At 37.6% G+C, this 16,315-nt stretch overlaps 1 protein-coding gene across 2 annotated transcripts in view; it reads right to left on the reverse strand.

The window, feature by feature from the left end:
• pitpnm3 (PITPNM family member 3) overlaps positions 1 to 16,315 on the reverse strand; it is a 67,104-nt gene that overhangs the window by 30,918 nt on the left and 19,871 nt on the right. Inside the window, exons 3-5 of one of the 2 annotated variants that reach the window (XM_043259511.1) lie at positions 15,772 to 15,876; positions 4,291 to 4,361; positions 3,981 to 4,201 (exon numbers count right to left, since the gene is read on the reverse strand). In XM_043259511.1, coding sequence (XP_043115446.1) covers positions 3,981 to 4,201; positions 4,291 to 4,361; positions 15,772 to 15,876 — 397 coding nt within the window. The remainder of the gene's footprint in view (positions 1 to 3,980; positions 4,202 to 4,290; positions 4,362 to 15,771; positions 15,877 to 16,315) is intronic. The other variant, XM_043259512.1, reaches the window with a different exon arrangement.

Genomic DNA, 16,315 nt, shown 5'->3' on the forward strand with positions numbered 1-16,315 from the left:
CTAGCCTGCTCCACAGGCAATGAGTGTCGGGTCTCAAAATAACCTACCTCCAGCTGAGGAGGGCAAGAGGAAGGAGTTTTGATCAATAACACACTTTTAGACGACCAAAAAACCTCTCGCAAAAACACAAGCAGAAATCTAAGCAGACATTCACAAACACCGCTGCACGCATTAAAGTCATCTGTTTGAAGATCTAATTTGCAGGAGCTTCTCATTATAAATCTCATTTCTGTTTCTAAAGCAGTAACTCTCATTAACGAAATCTCTCTTCCGACCATTAGGGCCAATAGTGCTCAGATAAAAGATATTTATCTGAATGTTACGTCTTTCTATCACTCAATCATAAGATAAATAGTAAATATTTCCTTATCCTTTCCATGATGTCAGGGATCTGTCAAAAACATCTGCCACATACAATCCAATCAATTTATAACAGCAGCTCTAAACTGGTCTTACAGTTAACAGGCAATGTTTCTTCAAAGTTGTCTCCTACACCAATTTATTCTATAAAGACAAATACATAACTACAAACATGTCTTTTTAACAAATCAGTTGAGTAAATCATTCAATCACTGGTTTCTGAATGAATCAGTTTTTGAAAAAAAAAATTGTTAAGGTGGTTAGACTTTATTTTGAGGTCCTATTCTCACTATTAACAAACAATTAATGAATTTTGCCTCAGTAAAGTCCTAATTTGCTTCTTATGAATAGTTAATAAGGTTTAGGCATTGGGTAGGCTTAAGGATGTGGAATATTGTCATGCGGAATATTACAAGTACTAATAAACTATTTTAAAAGTGAGAACTTGTCCCTATACTAAACTGTTATCATTAAGGCAGTGATTTAATAATTTGTTTGTTGAACAAAAGAGTGCACAAATCAGTTAAGGGAATGATTCAAAGACTATCTTTGAACAAATCAGCTAATTGAGTGGTTCAGTGACTGGCTGACAGCCACCACCCACACTCTCAAAAATAAAGGTACCTTTTTAAAAGTTACATGTTTGTACCTAAATGATTTATTTTGATAGCTAAAAAGTACATTAGTACTTGAAGTGTGCATGTTTGAATCTAATAGGTACAAAAGTGTACCTTTTAAAAAATATACTGCCCCAGTGATAGCTTTTGTACCTTTATTTCTGAGAGTGCACTGACATAAGTGTCTAACAGCCAGTCAAATCTCTATCTTAATGCACAGATTGACAGTTTGGAGCACTATATTCAGCACTATATTCTGATACTAAAGTATGTAAGTAAAGTACATAAGTAAGAAAGAAAGAAAGCAAACTAAAGAATCGAAAGAAATAACGGTCGATAGACTAGTTGGTCCCATAATAAAATTATTAAATGGTCAGACTGAAGACTAACAAGGAGTTACAGGCTGTCTAGTCCCAAAGAACAAAAGGAAGACTGAGCAAACATATACCATCAGTGCTCACAGGTGGTACTGTTCTCAAGAGACAAATCAGTGTGCACCTTCTTCCTATCTAAGCTGTGACAGAACCCCAAATTGTTTTACTTCGGGAATCACATATTGAATTGACTTGCACACCGCGCTTCCGTGAGAGAAAATCAATGTGGAAGCTTTTTTGCCAGAGTTGCTAATTGGAAATGCTGTGTGGAGGCGGCAAACACAAAGCTCCATAACATTCCACCCCTCCTTTTCTTTTGTGTGCGTCCTCTCCACAAACACAAATTCATGTGCGTGTGTCTCTCTTCTGTGTGCGAGTCGTTGCTTCATACACACACTGTAAAGCCACATCTGTAAGCACATCTCATTAGAAGAGGAAACTCATTATCAGCAGTGATGGCTTGACAGGACGGCCACAGGTCTCAAAGACAATTCCCAAAGCTCTTAAAACTGAGGAAATTAGAACATACATGCAAGGCAGCTGTACTGACAGTAGATGTGTGCGCTATAAAAGGGGCTCAAAACACAGCAGTGAGCTGTTTACATCTGAAATGTCTCTCAAGGGGGAGAGAGCCGTGAGCTTTAACTAGGCGATTCTCACAAAAAAACATGTCCAGGTCACATTTCACCTTAACACCATAAAGAGAAAATAAGAAGAAAATGGCAATTTAAAAAAAACAAAACGAGCCAGTGAAACACTGCAAAATATATCTGTTGTTTTGATTTTGAAGCGAAATGTGATTTAGACATGTTTTGGACAGGTTTCGTATATATTCACCCTATTGTTTAGTCCTGTCCAACAAGCTGCCAGATCTCAGCAGGAGATCAAATCAGCAACACGTCTCTTCCTTGAGAACCAGAGCCTACCGTTGTTGTTTTGGCTGATCTTGGTCTAAGTAATGACTAAACTCACCGCCTATGCCTTCATTAATCCTGTGGGAAGCAAAAGGAAGTCCATTGTGTGATTATAAGGGTCTGTGTTTGTGTGTACTCTGTATCCAGGGAGCACAATTATAACCTGTAACAATTACTCAGTCTCTCCCAGTAGGCTGCTGTTCTTTATTATATCACTTTTATCATAGCACCTTTCTCAGTTCTGGACAAACGCAAACAGACAGACTCATGGTTTCTGCATCTATCCCTTTTTTCAGGTACGTTTAATACTTGTTGCAGCTACAACCACTGAACCATAAAACCACAGCAAAAGAGCAAATGCAGTTTGTATGTCACTCGTGAACAGGGTTTACCATGCTAATCTCTGCGGTACCCCAATGACTGACATTTTTTATTTGACTGTGTGTGGAGTGGGCAGTGATTGTGATCATGTGATCAAAGACCCATTCTGACTCTATGGAGCTCCTCCATCTTCATCCCTTCACCCAGGTGATGACAAAGACACAAAAAAGGACACAAAAGCCCTAAAGCTATAGAAGAAATCCCTCAGAAGAGCCCCGAGCCACTGAGCTCTTGAAGCAATGGATCCGCTTTCACGGCTTAAAGGGAGTCTTTTCATTATAAAGGCTGACTCTCACAGAAAGCATTAGCGTTACATGCTTACTTGGGGCTGTCTTCTTACCACTTATTCGTTTCATCCCTCATAAACGAAAAGCAGCATAGAGGGATGAGGAAATTCATTACGTCTCATCAAGAAAACAAATCATGCTAAGCTTAGGCTTTGAATCTTATCTGTACTCTTTTCTACCTGCATGAGATGAAGAGATGATGTGTGAAAGGCTAAAAAGTATCAGAAATATTGCATTCCATTCTGAACCTTTCCAGGTGAAAATGTACCATTTAAAAGAGTAGAGTCTGTAAAGGGCTTTTTTTGTTTGCTTTTTGAAAGAAATTAACACTTTTGTTTAGCAAGAATGCATTTATCAAAGATATAAGTAAAGACATGTACAATGGTAAAACAAAAGCTATTTCAAATAAATGCTGTTCTTTTGATCAAAGAATCCCAAAAAACACAGTGTCCACAAAAGTTAAGCAGCATAACTGTTTAACATTAATAAATGTTGAAATAAATAAATAACATGAAGAAATGTTTCTTCAGCAAATCAGAATTATGGCTGCTGAAAATGTAGCTTTGCCAGCACAGGAATAAATTACATTTTAAAATACATTCAAATAATAATCATAATTATGAAGTCATCTTTTACACACCGCAGAAGGTATTTTGGATCATTAAAATGTAGCACTGGTGAGCACAAGAGACTTCATTGTTTTATCTTCTGACCCCACACTTTTGAACTGCGTTTTACCTGAGAACAACTGTGACTGAATCAGTCAGCAATTTCGCATAAAAACGAGTTTCATGCTTTTCGCCAATTTCACCTGAGGGTGTTCTCATGACATCAGAGCAAAACCTCTAATTATGTGGAATCTCTTTCATAGTGTATATGCACAATAGAGCAAAACACTCCATTCTAGGAAATTCAGCCACAGCACTGCTGGAACGAAACAGTAATGGTATCAGGTGGTAGCATATACGGTATTAACTTCAAAGAAAACCATGGCCAATTTCCAAAATACATGGTCATTAAAAGTGGCTTTCAGTAATAGCTACTTACTTTGACACAAGGCAGAAGGCCTCTGCACATACGGCCGGGCATGGCACCAACTTGATGACGACGTGCTGAGCTGCAGCTTGAAAATGAGCTTGAGATACTTTTTCCAGCACGGAGGACAGGGTGTTTACATCTGCGTTCTTCGCGCCTGGTTCTCCACCCGCTAGATCCAGTATGTTTCCCCCGTGAACCACCAACACCAGCACATGCGTCTGACATTTGTTCTGGTGAACAAGGGATATGGAAAGGTCACGGTACAATATCATAGAAAAGGAGGCAATAGCACACTGAATATTCAAAAACATCATCTTACCTCAGCTTCCTCTAGACCATCAATGCTAGTCTGAGGGACACATTTGGGCCTCCTTACACGGTACAGACTCTCTGACCCCATTAAGCAAAGAGCATGAGATGGATAGATGTTGATATATATACATAAGAGAGAGAGAGAGAGAAAGTGATTATAGCCACTTTGCACAGATGCACAGCAAACAGAACCACAAATGATTATTGATCCTACAAAGCCCACTCATTCCTCTTTCATTAATGATTTTACTTTCCATTTATTTTCTTCATAAGATCACACAAAAAATGTAGTGTTTTTGCAGAAACCACATAGTGGTACTGTCATATTTCAAAATACATCAATAGGAAACAGACAGAGCTTGGGATTTGTATCAGCCACCCCGCTTCTTTTTGTTGTTGGCTGGAGTCATTCAAAAATAACAAAACCAAGTAACAAACTGCACGCGAGAGGAAGTGAACGGAACCAACAAAAAGCCTTTTGGTGTCTCTGAATCTCCAAAAAAGACCGTTGGCCTTCAGCCAAAGTCATTTCACCTCACCTTCATCATTCCATGCTCTATTTTTTTTCTATTTGTAGCTTCCCGCTCTGTTCTGCCATCTCATTCTCACACTCTCATGATCTAGCGCTCCTGTTCTGGCTGGCCTCCAGTCATTTTGTCAGCATGGAGCTCATGCCCATGCCTTTTCGATGCCTTTTTTCAATGCTGAAAACTCACAGATAAAAAAACAAAACGAAACCTGAAGTAGTTGTTTAAGGTAACACGACACATATCAACTACAACCCTTCTATTTGACAATGGCAAACTTAAGAATAATAATGGTTTTCTTTTCCACATTACTAATTGAACATATTATCAAATTCCATGTGTTTTTCCAGTGAATCTACTCTGCAAAGGTTTTTGAAGCCCAATCCCATCATTCTGTAATGACAAACATGAAAACAGAGCCTGTTAAGAGTTTGCACAAACAAACCGCATTGATTCATCCTTTCAACAGACAAGCGTGGGAACTGTATTTGAACCACCGGGATGATGTCATGACAACCCCAAGCTACTATGACATCAAACAGACTGAGCCGATGATAGACCAGAATGCTTCTCTTAATGGCATATTCATTCACTTCTAAATCATTGGGTCTCCAAGGAGCAATTGTGTTCATTGAAAAGCTGAAAAAAAACTCCCAATAGTAAGAGTCTGTGCTCATCCCAGCTGCAGGCTTTCATTCACAGCCGCACCATGAGGAAAACAGCCGGGGCGCTGAGCTGTGCTCTCTCCTGTGCTTAACACTGTATGTACACTGCCAATCAGCCGCAGCATTATCAGACGGGCTCACGGCCACTTTCTTACTATCGCCTGTCTGACTGCTTCTCCAGATGCCTGTAAGACAAAAAACCAGTTCAGCTGACATAATGTGACATATAGAAGTAATGAAATGTTCGATCGATCAATAGACCAACAGACATACAGATAGACATGCAGATATATAGATATAGAAAGACAGAACAGTATATAGAATGAAAAAATAAACAACATGGATGAACTGACATACAAAAAAACAGACAGACAGATAGATACATATTGAACATCTGACTATATACAGATAGACAGATACTGTAGAAACAGAACAACAGAAAAAAGAAAGAACAACGGACGGACAGACAAATAGCAGATACAACAGACAGAACAAAAGAAAGAACAACGTAGATGGATGGACGGCTAAACAGAGAGATAGGTAGGCGGAAACAACTAATAGAATGAAATACAGAACAAGATATATAACACGAAAGGACAGAACCATGGAGAGACAGACAGGTTGACAGACAGAGTGACAAATAAACGGGATAGACAATCTCATATACAGATGGGCAGACAAATAGAATGATAGAAGGAACAACAGAACCATAGATGGATAAACAGACGGATAGATGGTGAACTTTGTGTGTTAATGAAATTTCACAGTAGGAGTTTAATGTCAGGGTGGCAGATCAGGGAATGCTGGGAACTCCCACAGTTTGGCTTCAATTGGGCTCAAAGGTGAGAAAGCGATGGCAAAGAGATGGAAAAAAGGATAACAGGCAATAACGACAAGAAAATGAAATGACAAGGTGGGTGCCAAGCAAAATGAAAGACAAGACTATTGATTCCCCTGCCATTCTTTACACTCACTGGTCCAGAATGTCACTTCACTATAAATGCAATGGGGACAGTTTGTTCTTATTCACTCTGCTCTAGAGTTGCCTGTCTCTCTTGCTTTAGCTCATGTCCTCTATTTCTCACAGCAGCCCAGTCATCCAGCACTACTCCTGCAGATTTATAGCATCCTGTAGAGAAATACAGATTCAAGGGACAGGAAGAAAGACAGAGCAATTAGGGAGAGAGAGAGAACCACGGAGAAGAATGTGACAGAGAAAGGAAGAAGATGGACAGAAAGATTTGACAGCTTCAAGCAATGTACTGCACCTAACCAACAACCAACTTCCTTCAAAAGATCAAACCTGTATAAAGAAAAATAAAATCAACCAACAGGTAGACCTCCTTCAGCTTTAAAGAAACTTTTTTTAAAGGGCACCAAAGCCCCAACAAATTGACAAAAAGTAAAACCAATTTCCAGCTGAAAAGATAATAAACCCTGAGTGTTCCCCCTTTTGTTTCCAGAATCGTATAGTTTAACAAAACATGGGTTTAACTACTGTAAGAATATCTCTCTCTCCAGCCTCCAAAAACAAACCTAGTCAAAAAACATCTGGTATTTTAACTTAAAACCTTCATAATAAAAACCAAACAACGGTAAACTGTGCATTTTACTGACATTCATGTGACAACATCAAATATGACAGCTTGACTAAAATAAATGATATTAATCCATATGGAAATATTTGTATAGGAAGAAAATATAGCTGCGTTATCTTTTGTTCTCCAACAAAAACATTTACAATACTAAAATTAAATCTGCAAAATTGTAACCTTTCAAACTAATGACCCTCCAGGGGAAAAAGCAAAAGCTTGTTTGATAATCTGATGAATGACAACAGTTGCTAAGGTAGGGTTTGTCAGTGATACATGGCAGCGAAGCGTCAAGACAAAGAGAGAAATAAAAAGAAAGAGATCAAGAAAAGACAGAGAATGACAACGCAACAAGAGAACAGAGAGACAGGCAGAGAGAAAAGAGTGAAAGAGATTGAGATTGAAAGAGATAGAGAGAGGAGGCTGTTCAGAATGCAGATATGCATTTAAAGTGGAAATAAACATGAACGTGTTGCCAAAAATACACCCAGGTTGACAGCGGCCGCAGGCTGCTTTAACTCAGCGATTGGATGAGCTCATGAACAAACTGAAAAGATAAGTGAGGAGTACAACGTAACTGAAGAGAGCTAGAAATTATGTAGATTAAATATTGCTTGGGTAATACAGAGAGCCAAAAATGCAAAAATGGACACAGAGTTGAGTAAGCAGCAACAATATCAGAAAAAAGCTGAATTTCTGCAGATGATATGCAAAAAATCCTATTTAATGCCAAAAGGATACATAATATTATTTTTATTTTTGCTGATTTTAGCAATTTGCTTGTATTATATGGTGTCTGGTTAACAAAAGTATATTAAACTCAACCGAGGACCGGGGACCGGGGCCCACTAGGGTGCCACAAGATGACATAAAAGTATTTAAATAAAGATCGTATTATAATATATGACAACAATATACATGCAACAGTAACCTAATTGCTAAAATGATGAAGAAAAAACTTAAATCAAAACGTGAAAGAAGTTTATATTTTTATGGCTCAATAACTATTGATAAAGTTCTTAATCTTGGCTTAATCTATTTTTTATCTATCTATCTATCTATCTATCTATCTATCTATCTATCTATCTATCTAAACATATAAATACATTTATATAGAAAATATATAAACCAAATCAGAGGTGTACGGTGGTTCAAGTGGTATTTGAAATGGATCGCTTCACCAGGATGTGACTGACATTTTATTAGACAGTTACAGGCTGTCACTTGCAATGCATTACTGTGAGACACATCACAATGAGTTTGGTGTCACTTCCACTTGGGAAAAGTCTGCAAATTCAGGAAGAGCAGAGCAGACATTTTTGACCATCTGCTTGCCAGGGAACACACCTGGCTGTACCAAATCCCAGGTGCAGAAAGTTAAAAATAACAGATTCCGGCTTCCCGTCAAATTTGTCATGGACAGCAATATGTTCAGTAGAAACACACTTAACAGTCTGACCCAAGCACTCACCCACTCAAATAAGAGAATATGACGGCAAAATACAAACTCTCTCTCTCTCTCTCTCACACACACACACACACACACACAACAAATCACAAAGGAAATCACATAAGCTAAATTCCACCCAAATTTTATTCTGTGTATGTGAGTGGACGTGAGTGACTGGCCCGAAGTATCTGTGTGTACGTTGGCATGCTGTGTGTGGACAAGTCCGGGCATCCTCGCTGCACAACAATGAGTCCAGTTCTAACACCTGTGCACCGCCATCCCTCTTTTTCTGCCACACTCACACTACAGAAACACGTCAACCTCTGTGAACACACTTTACAACAGGTGTATAGTTTTAACACTAATAAGCACTGAACACCATTCAATGTAGGACAGAAATGTGTCAGCCACTAGAGATTCTGAGGAACAATGCTATTGAGGTGCACTCGTTGTGTGATTTAAAAACCTGTCAAAATGATAGTCTGTTCTGTTTACTATTGAGCACATTAAAGTGGAGACAATTTTGTTGATTATAATGGGAGTGAATTCGTTTTACCACATATAGTCCAGCTTAACAATGGTGTTACAGAAGATTTATCTAAAAAAATGACTTATGTTTACAAAATATATATTTACAATAATAAAGAAATTACATATAAAGTGTTTTCAAATTATTAATCATAATTTAACGCATTCAAAATAAAAGTTTATATATTCTAAAAAAATATATAAAGCCTATTCATATAGTATCTTTTTTTTAGGAATTATAAAATATTAGGTATGTGATAAATTATATAATATTTTGGTCATACAAAATACTCCTACTAACACCCCCATGAAATATAAAATATTATTTTTTTTTCTTCCACAGTATCTTTAATATTTTGTTAGTGTAATATAATAAATATTTAAATGTAATGTAACAAACTGTTCTGGGTAAAGAGGAAATGCTAGACATAAAAGATAAACTTAAGATAGGAAATGTTTTTCTTTTTTTTCTTGATAGATGGTGATTTGTATTGAACACATAACCAGCATCATGAGGGACCAGGCCATAATTTCTTCTATTCATCTTAAACCATGTAATGTTGCAGTTAGCCAGCTGGCGAGTAATACCGTTTTATCTACTCGCCAAAGCCAATTTTTACTCAGCTTTAACGCTTGGCAAGTATTAATGTTGGACCCCAAACACATCGTTCAGAACAGCAGACTCTGTCACAGACTGGTATCCGTGTCCTTCAGCGCTGGCAGATATATACAAGTTAATGCAGCAGTCGTGAGCTCAGACCTCCTCCTGTGTGAATACATCGCATCAACACCTTATTATGGTCCTTTTCCTCCCTTTTATATCTATCTTTCTCTCTATGGAGTCTTCGAATTGTTCCTAGCTTTGTGTGTCTTCGGTTTTCCCTGCTTGGGGCATTCTGTGTTTAAATAGAGAAAGAAAAGGAAAAAAAATGTAATTAAATGGGAATTAGCGTGTGAGGGAGATTGTGCCTACAAGAGGCATATGTTAAAAAAACGACTTGGCAGGAACTCGCATGGTTGAGAATACAGATGAGTTGTGTTCGAGTGTCTGTCTTTGGCGAGGCCGTGTCTGCGAGGAACTAGAAGCGACGTGAGCCTGTCAGCCGTGGTCCCTCAGATAAGCTGAGAAGATAGCGTGTGTGATTCGATCAGCAGACAGAGGCTAGGGCTCTTATTTTCTGCATTAATTAGTCGTCTGTTCTAATTTATTCAGCCAGAGCTTGAGGTCTAATCAGAAACCAGACTGCATAGAGTTTGTTTTTGTCACAATGCCATTGACTAGGTGATTAACATTTGAAAACTTGAGCAAAATGTTAAGGGGGAAAGGAACAGAAATTGAAATATGTAATATCTTTCTGCCAGACAAACACTATGGACAGAATCAAACGTCATTAAAGTTCAGATCAATATTAAGCTAAATAGCTAGATTTAATTGCTTGGTTTTATCGGTGGCCAAGTCTATAATCTATAAATGGTCTAAACTTATCACAGAAAACTGCACATAACCACATGAAACTCTCACAACATCTTTCTCACACCAGGGCTATTATTATAAAAGTCACTATAAAAATATATATATATATATATATATATATATATATATATATATATATATATTTTATATTAGTGTCAAAATTATACAAAAATACAACAATTAATCACTCTCAACTATAGTATCTATATAGTATAGTATATATATATATACTGTATATAGTATATATATATATATATATATATATATATATATATATATATATATATATATATATATAGCAGTAATGCTCATGAGTTATACAATTTGCTTTTGCCTTTTCCACTTTTCACACTTTTAAAGTGGTACTTTCTCATATATTTTCAAAAAGTTCAAGTGAAGAACTAGTTGTTTTCACCAATTTTAATGCTGCTTTGTCATATTTCAAACTATTTTAAAGAATGGAGATGGCCTCCAGGCTGCTGATTCAGGGGCAGCATAAACATATATACACAGATTCATAAGCATGGGAAAAATGCAAAGACATGACTCCAACAGAGTTCCAGCTTTAAATCCCAAGTAGTAACTTACTGGACTCCATCATACTTACACTGACCGAAAACCAGTGAACAGAAAATATGTAGAGGGCAAGCCAGGTAGAGGCTTCTCACCCTAGTTCTGCCAACAGGCCCCCCTTACTCCACGGGGATTCTGCTCCAACTTCCATCTGTGCTCACATAAATAATCACTGCCCTCACAACACCCTCACCCAGCTAATACACAACGTAATCAAGATGATTAGGCAACGCCAATGAAAAGTAATTACTCAAAATAGTAAATGAACAAAAACAAAATCCCAGCCCAGAGCTGCTGCATAGGGATGTAATTGGCTCCCAAGACGTGAGTTTATAGATTTACAGAGAGTGTCACAAAAAGTCTCCAAATCCCTAATCTGTCTGGTGTGACTCCAGCTGTCAGTCACGCATATGATTCCTTAAATAATCAGTTCGTCAATTAGGCCGTCAATCAGGTAGTCCTTAGGGAAGGCATCCCAGATCCTTTAGATCAGAGATTGATGAGATTTCTACCTGCGAGGAACTGCAATTAACTGGAGAGCCTGCTTTAAAGGTCCTAATGAGTCCCTATTAAATTGATTTATAGAATCATTATCATCTTGCTATGAAATGTAAAAATGGTAGCATGGATAATACATAAGTCAAATTTTAAAAAGCACCTACTGCTTTAACATCAAGGGGAGCAGATGGAATAAAAGCAGTCCTCAAACTCTGAGAGTTTAGAAGCCAGTCAAGTACAGCAGGACACAAAGAGCTTGTTTGACTGATTAAAAGCCAGAAGCTATTCTGAAACAAAGAATAAAAAGCTACAGGTACTTCTGAGAAAGAAAAAAAAATCATCATGTCTACGGCTTATCTAACCAGCTGTATTGCTGATTTTACAAGATTTGACATCAATGGACTTTATATAAAGGACCATCAAAAGAGGTCTAGCTCATCTTTAATGCAGAGAAAGGATATTTGAAAGAGATGTCCATCATTCAAGCAAAAGATATTGAACGCTCTACTCAGCCAATAACTTTGCATGGCAAACAAACCGCGCTACGAATGGAATATGTGACACAATTGATTTCAATCATATTTGACATTAGGATATTGCAAAGCAATTTAAAAATATTTACCCATAATAAAATGATCAAATAAAAAACAATTAAGAATATACATTAAAAAAAATGTTTAATTATTAAGTATTTTTGTAATACTGACATCTACTGACAATGCCCAATCTGGCCATTATGACCTTACCTTAGAATATGACACTTGTGTTTATGATGCCTCAAAATGTTGCCTAAGTAGAAGGGTTGACCAAATGTTCTGACAGCTAATTGTAATATCTGAAGGATGGAGGCTGCAGGATGTCAATGCTAGACAGGAACCTACAGCTGTCACTCAAGTGTTCCCGCACTGCATACTGATCAATCAAGAAACCCTCTATTTTACTCCACGACAGGATCAGACAGCATCCAGACGGCTCTGCTGAACTCAAGCTGGCTGGAATCTGGACGAGAGGACCCCCCGCTAGCTGTATGTGAAAGTAGCTTCAGCACTGTTTTCTAATTAGCATCAGTCTTTAGCGCACCAGGTAGAAAGCCCCCTATTTGACAGGCTAATTAATCTGGAAACCTCGAGTGCCCACAGACTTCAGTGTACCTCCAACACTTAATCCTGTCAATGAAATGTCTCAACTGCAATGGACTATGGGGAAATAAGACTTGGATTCAATATAATTAATGCTAAGTTTAGACACAGAAAATTCCACTTGAAGAAAAGACTGAGAAGATATTAGGGCTAAGCGATATAGTTATAGATAATGCCAGTATGTTTAATTCTTTTGATTAAATGTTTCTACTTCAAACAAATGCTGTTCTTTTGAATTTTCTATTTATCAAAGATTCCTGGTAAAAAAAAAAAAAAGAAAAAGAAAAAGCATGGTTTCAGCAGAACATTAAACGGCACAGCTATTTTAAATAATAATAATAACAACAATAATAACAACAACAACAAGAAATGTTTCTGGAGAACAAAATCAGCATATTAGAATGAATAATAAATAAATACAAATAAATATAGCCTAGGTGCAAATAAGAGACACAATAAGATCACAAATATCTTACCTAAACACATTTTATTTGAAATAATTACTTATATATATTTTTATACATACAGGTAATTTGACGAGAGCATACGAGTAAACAACGATGAACCATTTTCAACCATTTTCAACCATTTATGGCAAAAATCTAAAGAAAAAAGGAAAAATATCCATAGTATTATAATGCTATATTAAAACTAAAATTTAAAAATTTAAAAAGAACATAGCACACAGTATGGCATAAGTGGATTTCGAAAGATTAATTTCAGCTTCGAACGATTATGTAATTGTGGCATCTGTAACTGTAATTGAGATCAGAAATTCGATTCATTGTGCAGCCCTACTTTCATTCAAGCAATTTTTAGCAGTTTGAGGATTAACTAAATTATTCTCATTTCCTGCAGACATGAACCTGCATGTAGATTTAATACTCATTTTTTTAGTATAATGAGTGCATTTCTTTTGGACTGAGTCATAGTATTAATCACAGCAATGGTCTTGAAAGAAGCATTTACGCATGACGAGCAATTTCACTAAAGGGACTGCCTAAAGCCAACATCGCTTTCATCTTGCAGGAAGAAGCATTGTGGCCCAAGACACTTGAAAACTAAGCTAATAGGGGCTTGGTGGGGTCAACGCCTGCCTCTCACTTAGCTCATTTATCGCTCTGTCGCATCAGCTTAAGTCTCCATCCCCCTGAGTACCATCCAACAGACCAGTCATACTGCACATGGGGGGGGAAACAAAAATGTGAGAAAAGGCCACCTGAATAATTGAGGCGAAGGGTGAATTATCTTGAGCAATACTAGCATGCACAGTCAAACGCTCTTTTCCAAGAATGATGCAAAAAAACTATATGGAACACAGGACAGCAAACAGCTCAGTGAACTCAATAATATATGGGATGTCATGTTGTTATAGAAATTGACATTTGCTGGAGTGTCAGGGGTTTTTATACGGTGGATTTACATCACCAGTATCACTCAATATGGAAAAGTAAATCGATACGTAATTGCTGTGTAATTGCATATGCCGCAGGCAATAAATCACAGGAGAGAGCAATATTTTGTACATAAATTCGATTGGAACATATCAGCCGCTACAAGAGCAAACCCTGCAGAAATGTACACTGTCCTCCTTCAACGTTACACTGAACAAATGCTAGCAGAGCTTTCAAAAACTAAATATAACACAAGAAGAGCACTGAGGAGAATACATCTCAGCAGCATTAGCGTGAAGCTAAGAGCCTCTTGTATGGACCAAATGTATGGACCTTCACACAAAGAACATGAGATATTAATAAATACGGCTACATTATGCAAAAAACTAAGCCTGAAAGCAACTACAAAAAGCTCCAAGCAGCGAGGAAGTGAAAAATCATGATGTTTATTTCACTAATGACTCATGCTAGCTAACTCTTACCATTACAAGAATAGACTAGATAAGAACAAAGAGTAAGAAAAATCAATGGAGACAGCTGAGACATGATGCTGCTTAATGAAGGCTGACATCTGTTTCCTCTGTTTTCATGGCAAAAATGAAAAATTACAGATTTGTTTGGCAAGCAGCTGGTTGAACAATTTCTGTGACATGGGTGGTTCATGTAAAACATAATGAGACGTGTTATAAAACGTCATTTTATATTACAGCCTCCTTTGTTCTTAAGCATATGAGCTAGAAATGTGCATTTGGGTCATTTTGACAGCTCATACTGTCAAACTGTATGTATCAGACTCTCTGACACCCTCAGCCACCGTTTCAAAGGTTAGTTCACTTCTATAATAAGAATTTAAAGTTTTTGAGGAAAACATTTCAGAAATTTTCTAAATATAGTGGACTTCAACAGGGACCAACGGGTAGCAGACCCAAATTGCACCTTCAGTGCAGCTTCAGAGGGCTCTATTTCAGCCCAATTGAGCAAAGACCAAACCAAACATCCTTTACAAAAAGGTAAAACAACGGCGTCTGATGTTTCTGAACTTGGAGAAAAAAATCTGATGGAGTCCAGTACTACTGCCTTCATCACCACTGGTTTCAGTTGAGAAAAAAACCTGGAATGTTTTCCCTTTAAAAAAAAAAATTCTTTTCTTTTCTTTTTTTACGATTTGAACATTTTGGATGACATGGAGGTGAGTCAATTATCAGGAAATGTTTATTCGAATACAGCAAACTAACCCTTTTATGTCTTAATTTTTACATCTTTTTTATTACATCATTTTATATATTTGTTTTTTAACACATTTAACACATCAGTGTCTTTCCAAACCACAAGATACAACCCAAATGTCTCACCAGTTTGCCCAAAAATGAAAAACATTTAAACATCCAAAAATAAGTAATGTTTGGCAACCAAAAGTTTGAGTCAGCAAAATATATATTTTCATTTAGGATCAATTGGAACAACATGAGGGAGAATATATAAACTATCCCATCAGACCCATGTCATTAGGCCCAAGTATACTCAGATGTTCATCCACATGTCTTTACCATTTTTAGTATCTTCATGTAATATACATTAAACATGAATTTCATTATATGATGCACGATTGATGACAGGAACCATAACATTTCCATTTATGAGCTCTTACCCTGCGTCTGGTCGATGTGCCCCAATGTTTCTATCTGTTCAACGAGATCATTAGAGTTCCACTGACTCATGCCCAAAAGCATGGCTGTCTTCCCCTCCAGCACCTCTGAAAGAAATCACACACAAACACACATTCAGCGAAAGCAGCATATGATGAGGACGAGACAATCAATCATTTCGCTCATCGGCAGGATAATGCTGTGCTCATTTCAGCTGGAATGCAGCAGTACATCAAAGACTATTAAGATTCATCGAATTATCTTTAAATACAGCTAGAGCCATAAAAGGATGTCCATCTAATGAGCACAGAGCGAGCGATCAGCCACTCCGCCGGTCCTCGTGAGACAGCCCCTGAGTGCTTGATGGAGGACTCGGCTGTGCGGTTCACAGCGTGTGACAGCGAACTGCGAGCCCAATGCCGTGTCGGATCTCGCTGGGCCGATATTTGAGCGTGGAAGAGAGGTTGTGACAGGGCTCTGTCAGGCCTGCTCGTCTGCATCACCCGCTCGAGCCGGTCGGACGCTGTTTGTTGCACGCTATTCGAT

Source organism: Puntigrus tetrazona, chromosome 15, assembly GCF_018831695.1.
Source record: "Puntigrus tetrazona isolate hp1 chromosome 15, ASM1883169v1, whole genome shotgun sequence".
In the NCBI taxonomy this organism is placed as follows: domain Eukaryota; kingdom Metazoa; phylum Chordata; class Actinopteri; order Cypriniformes; family Cyprinidae; genus Puntigrus; species Puntigrus tetrazona.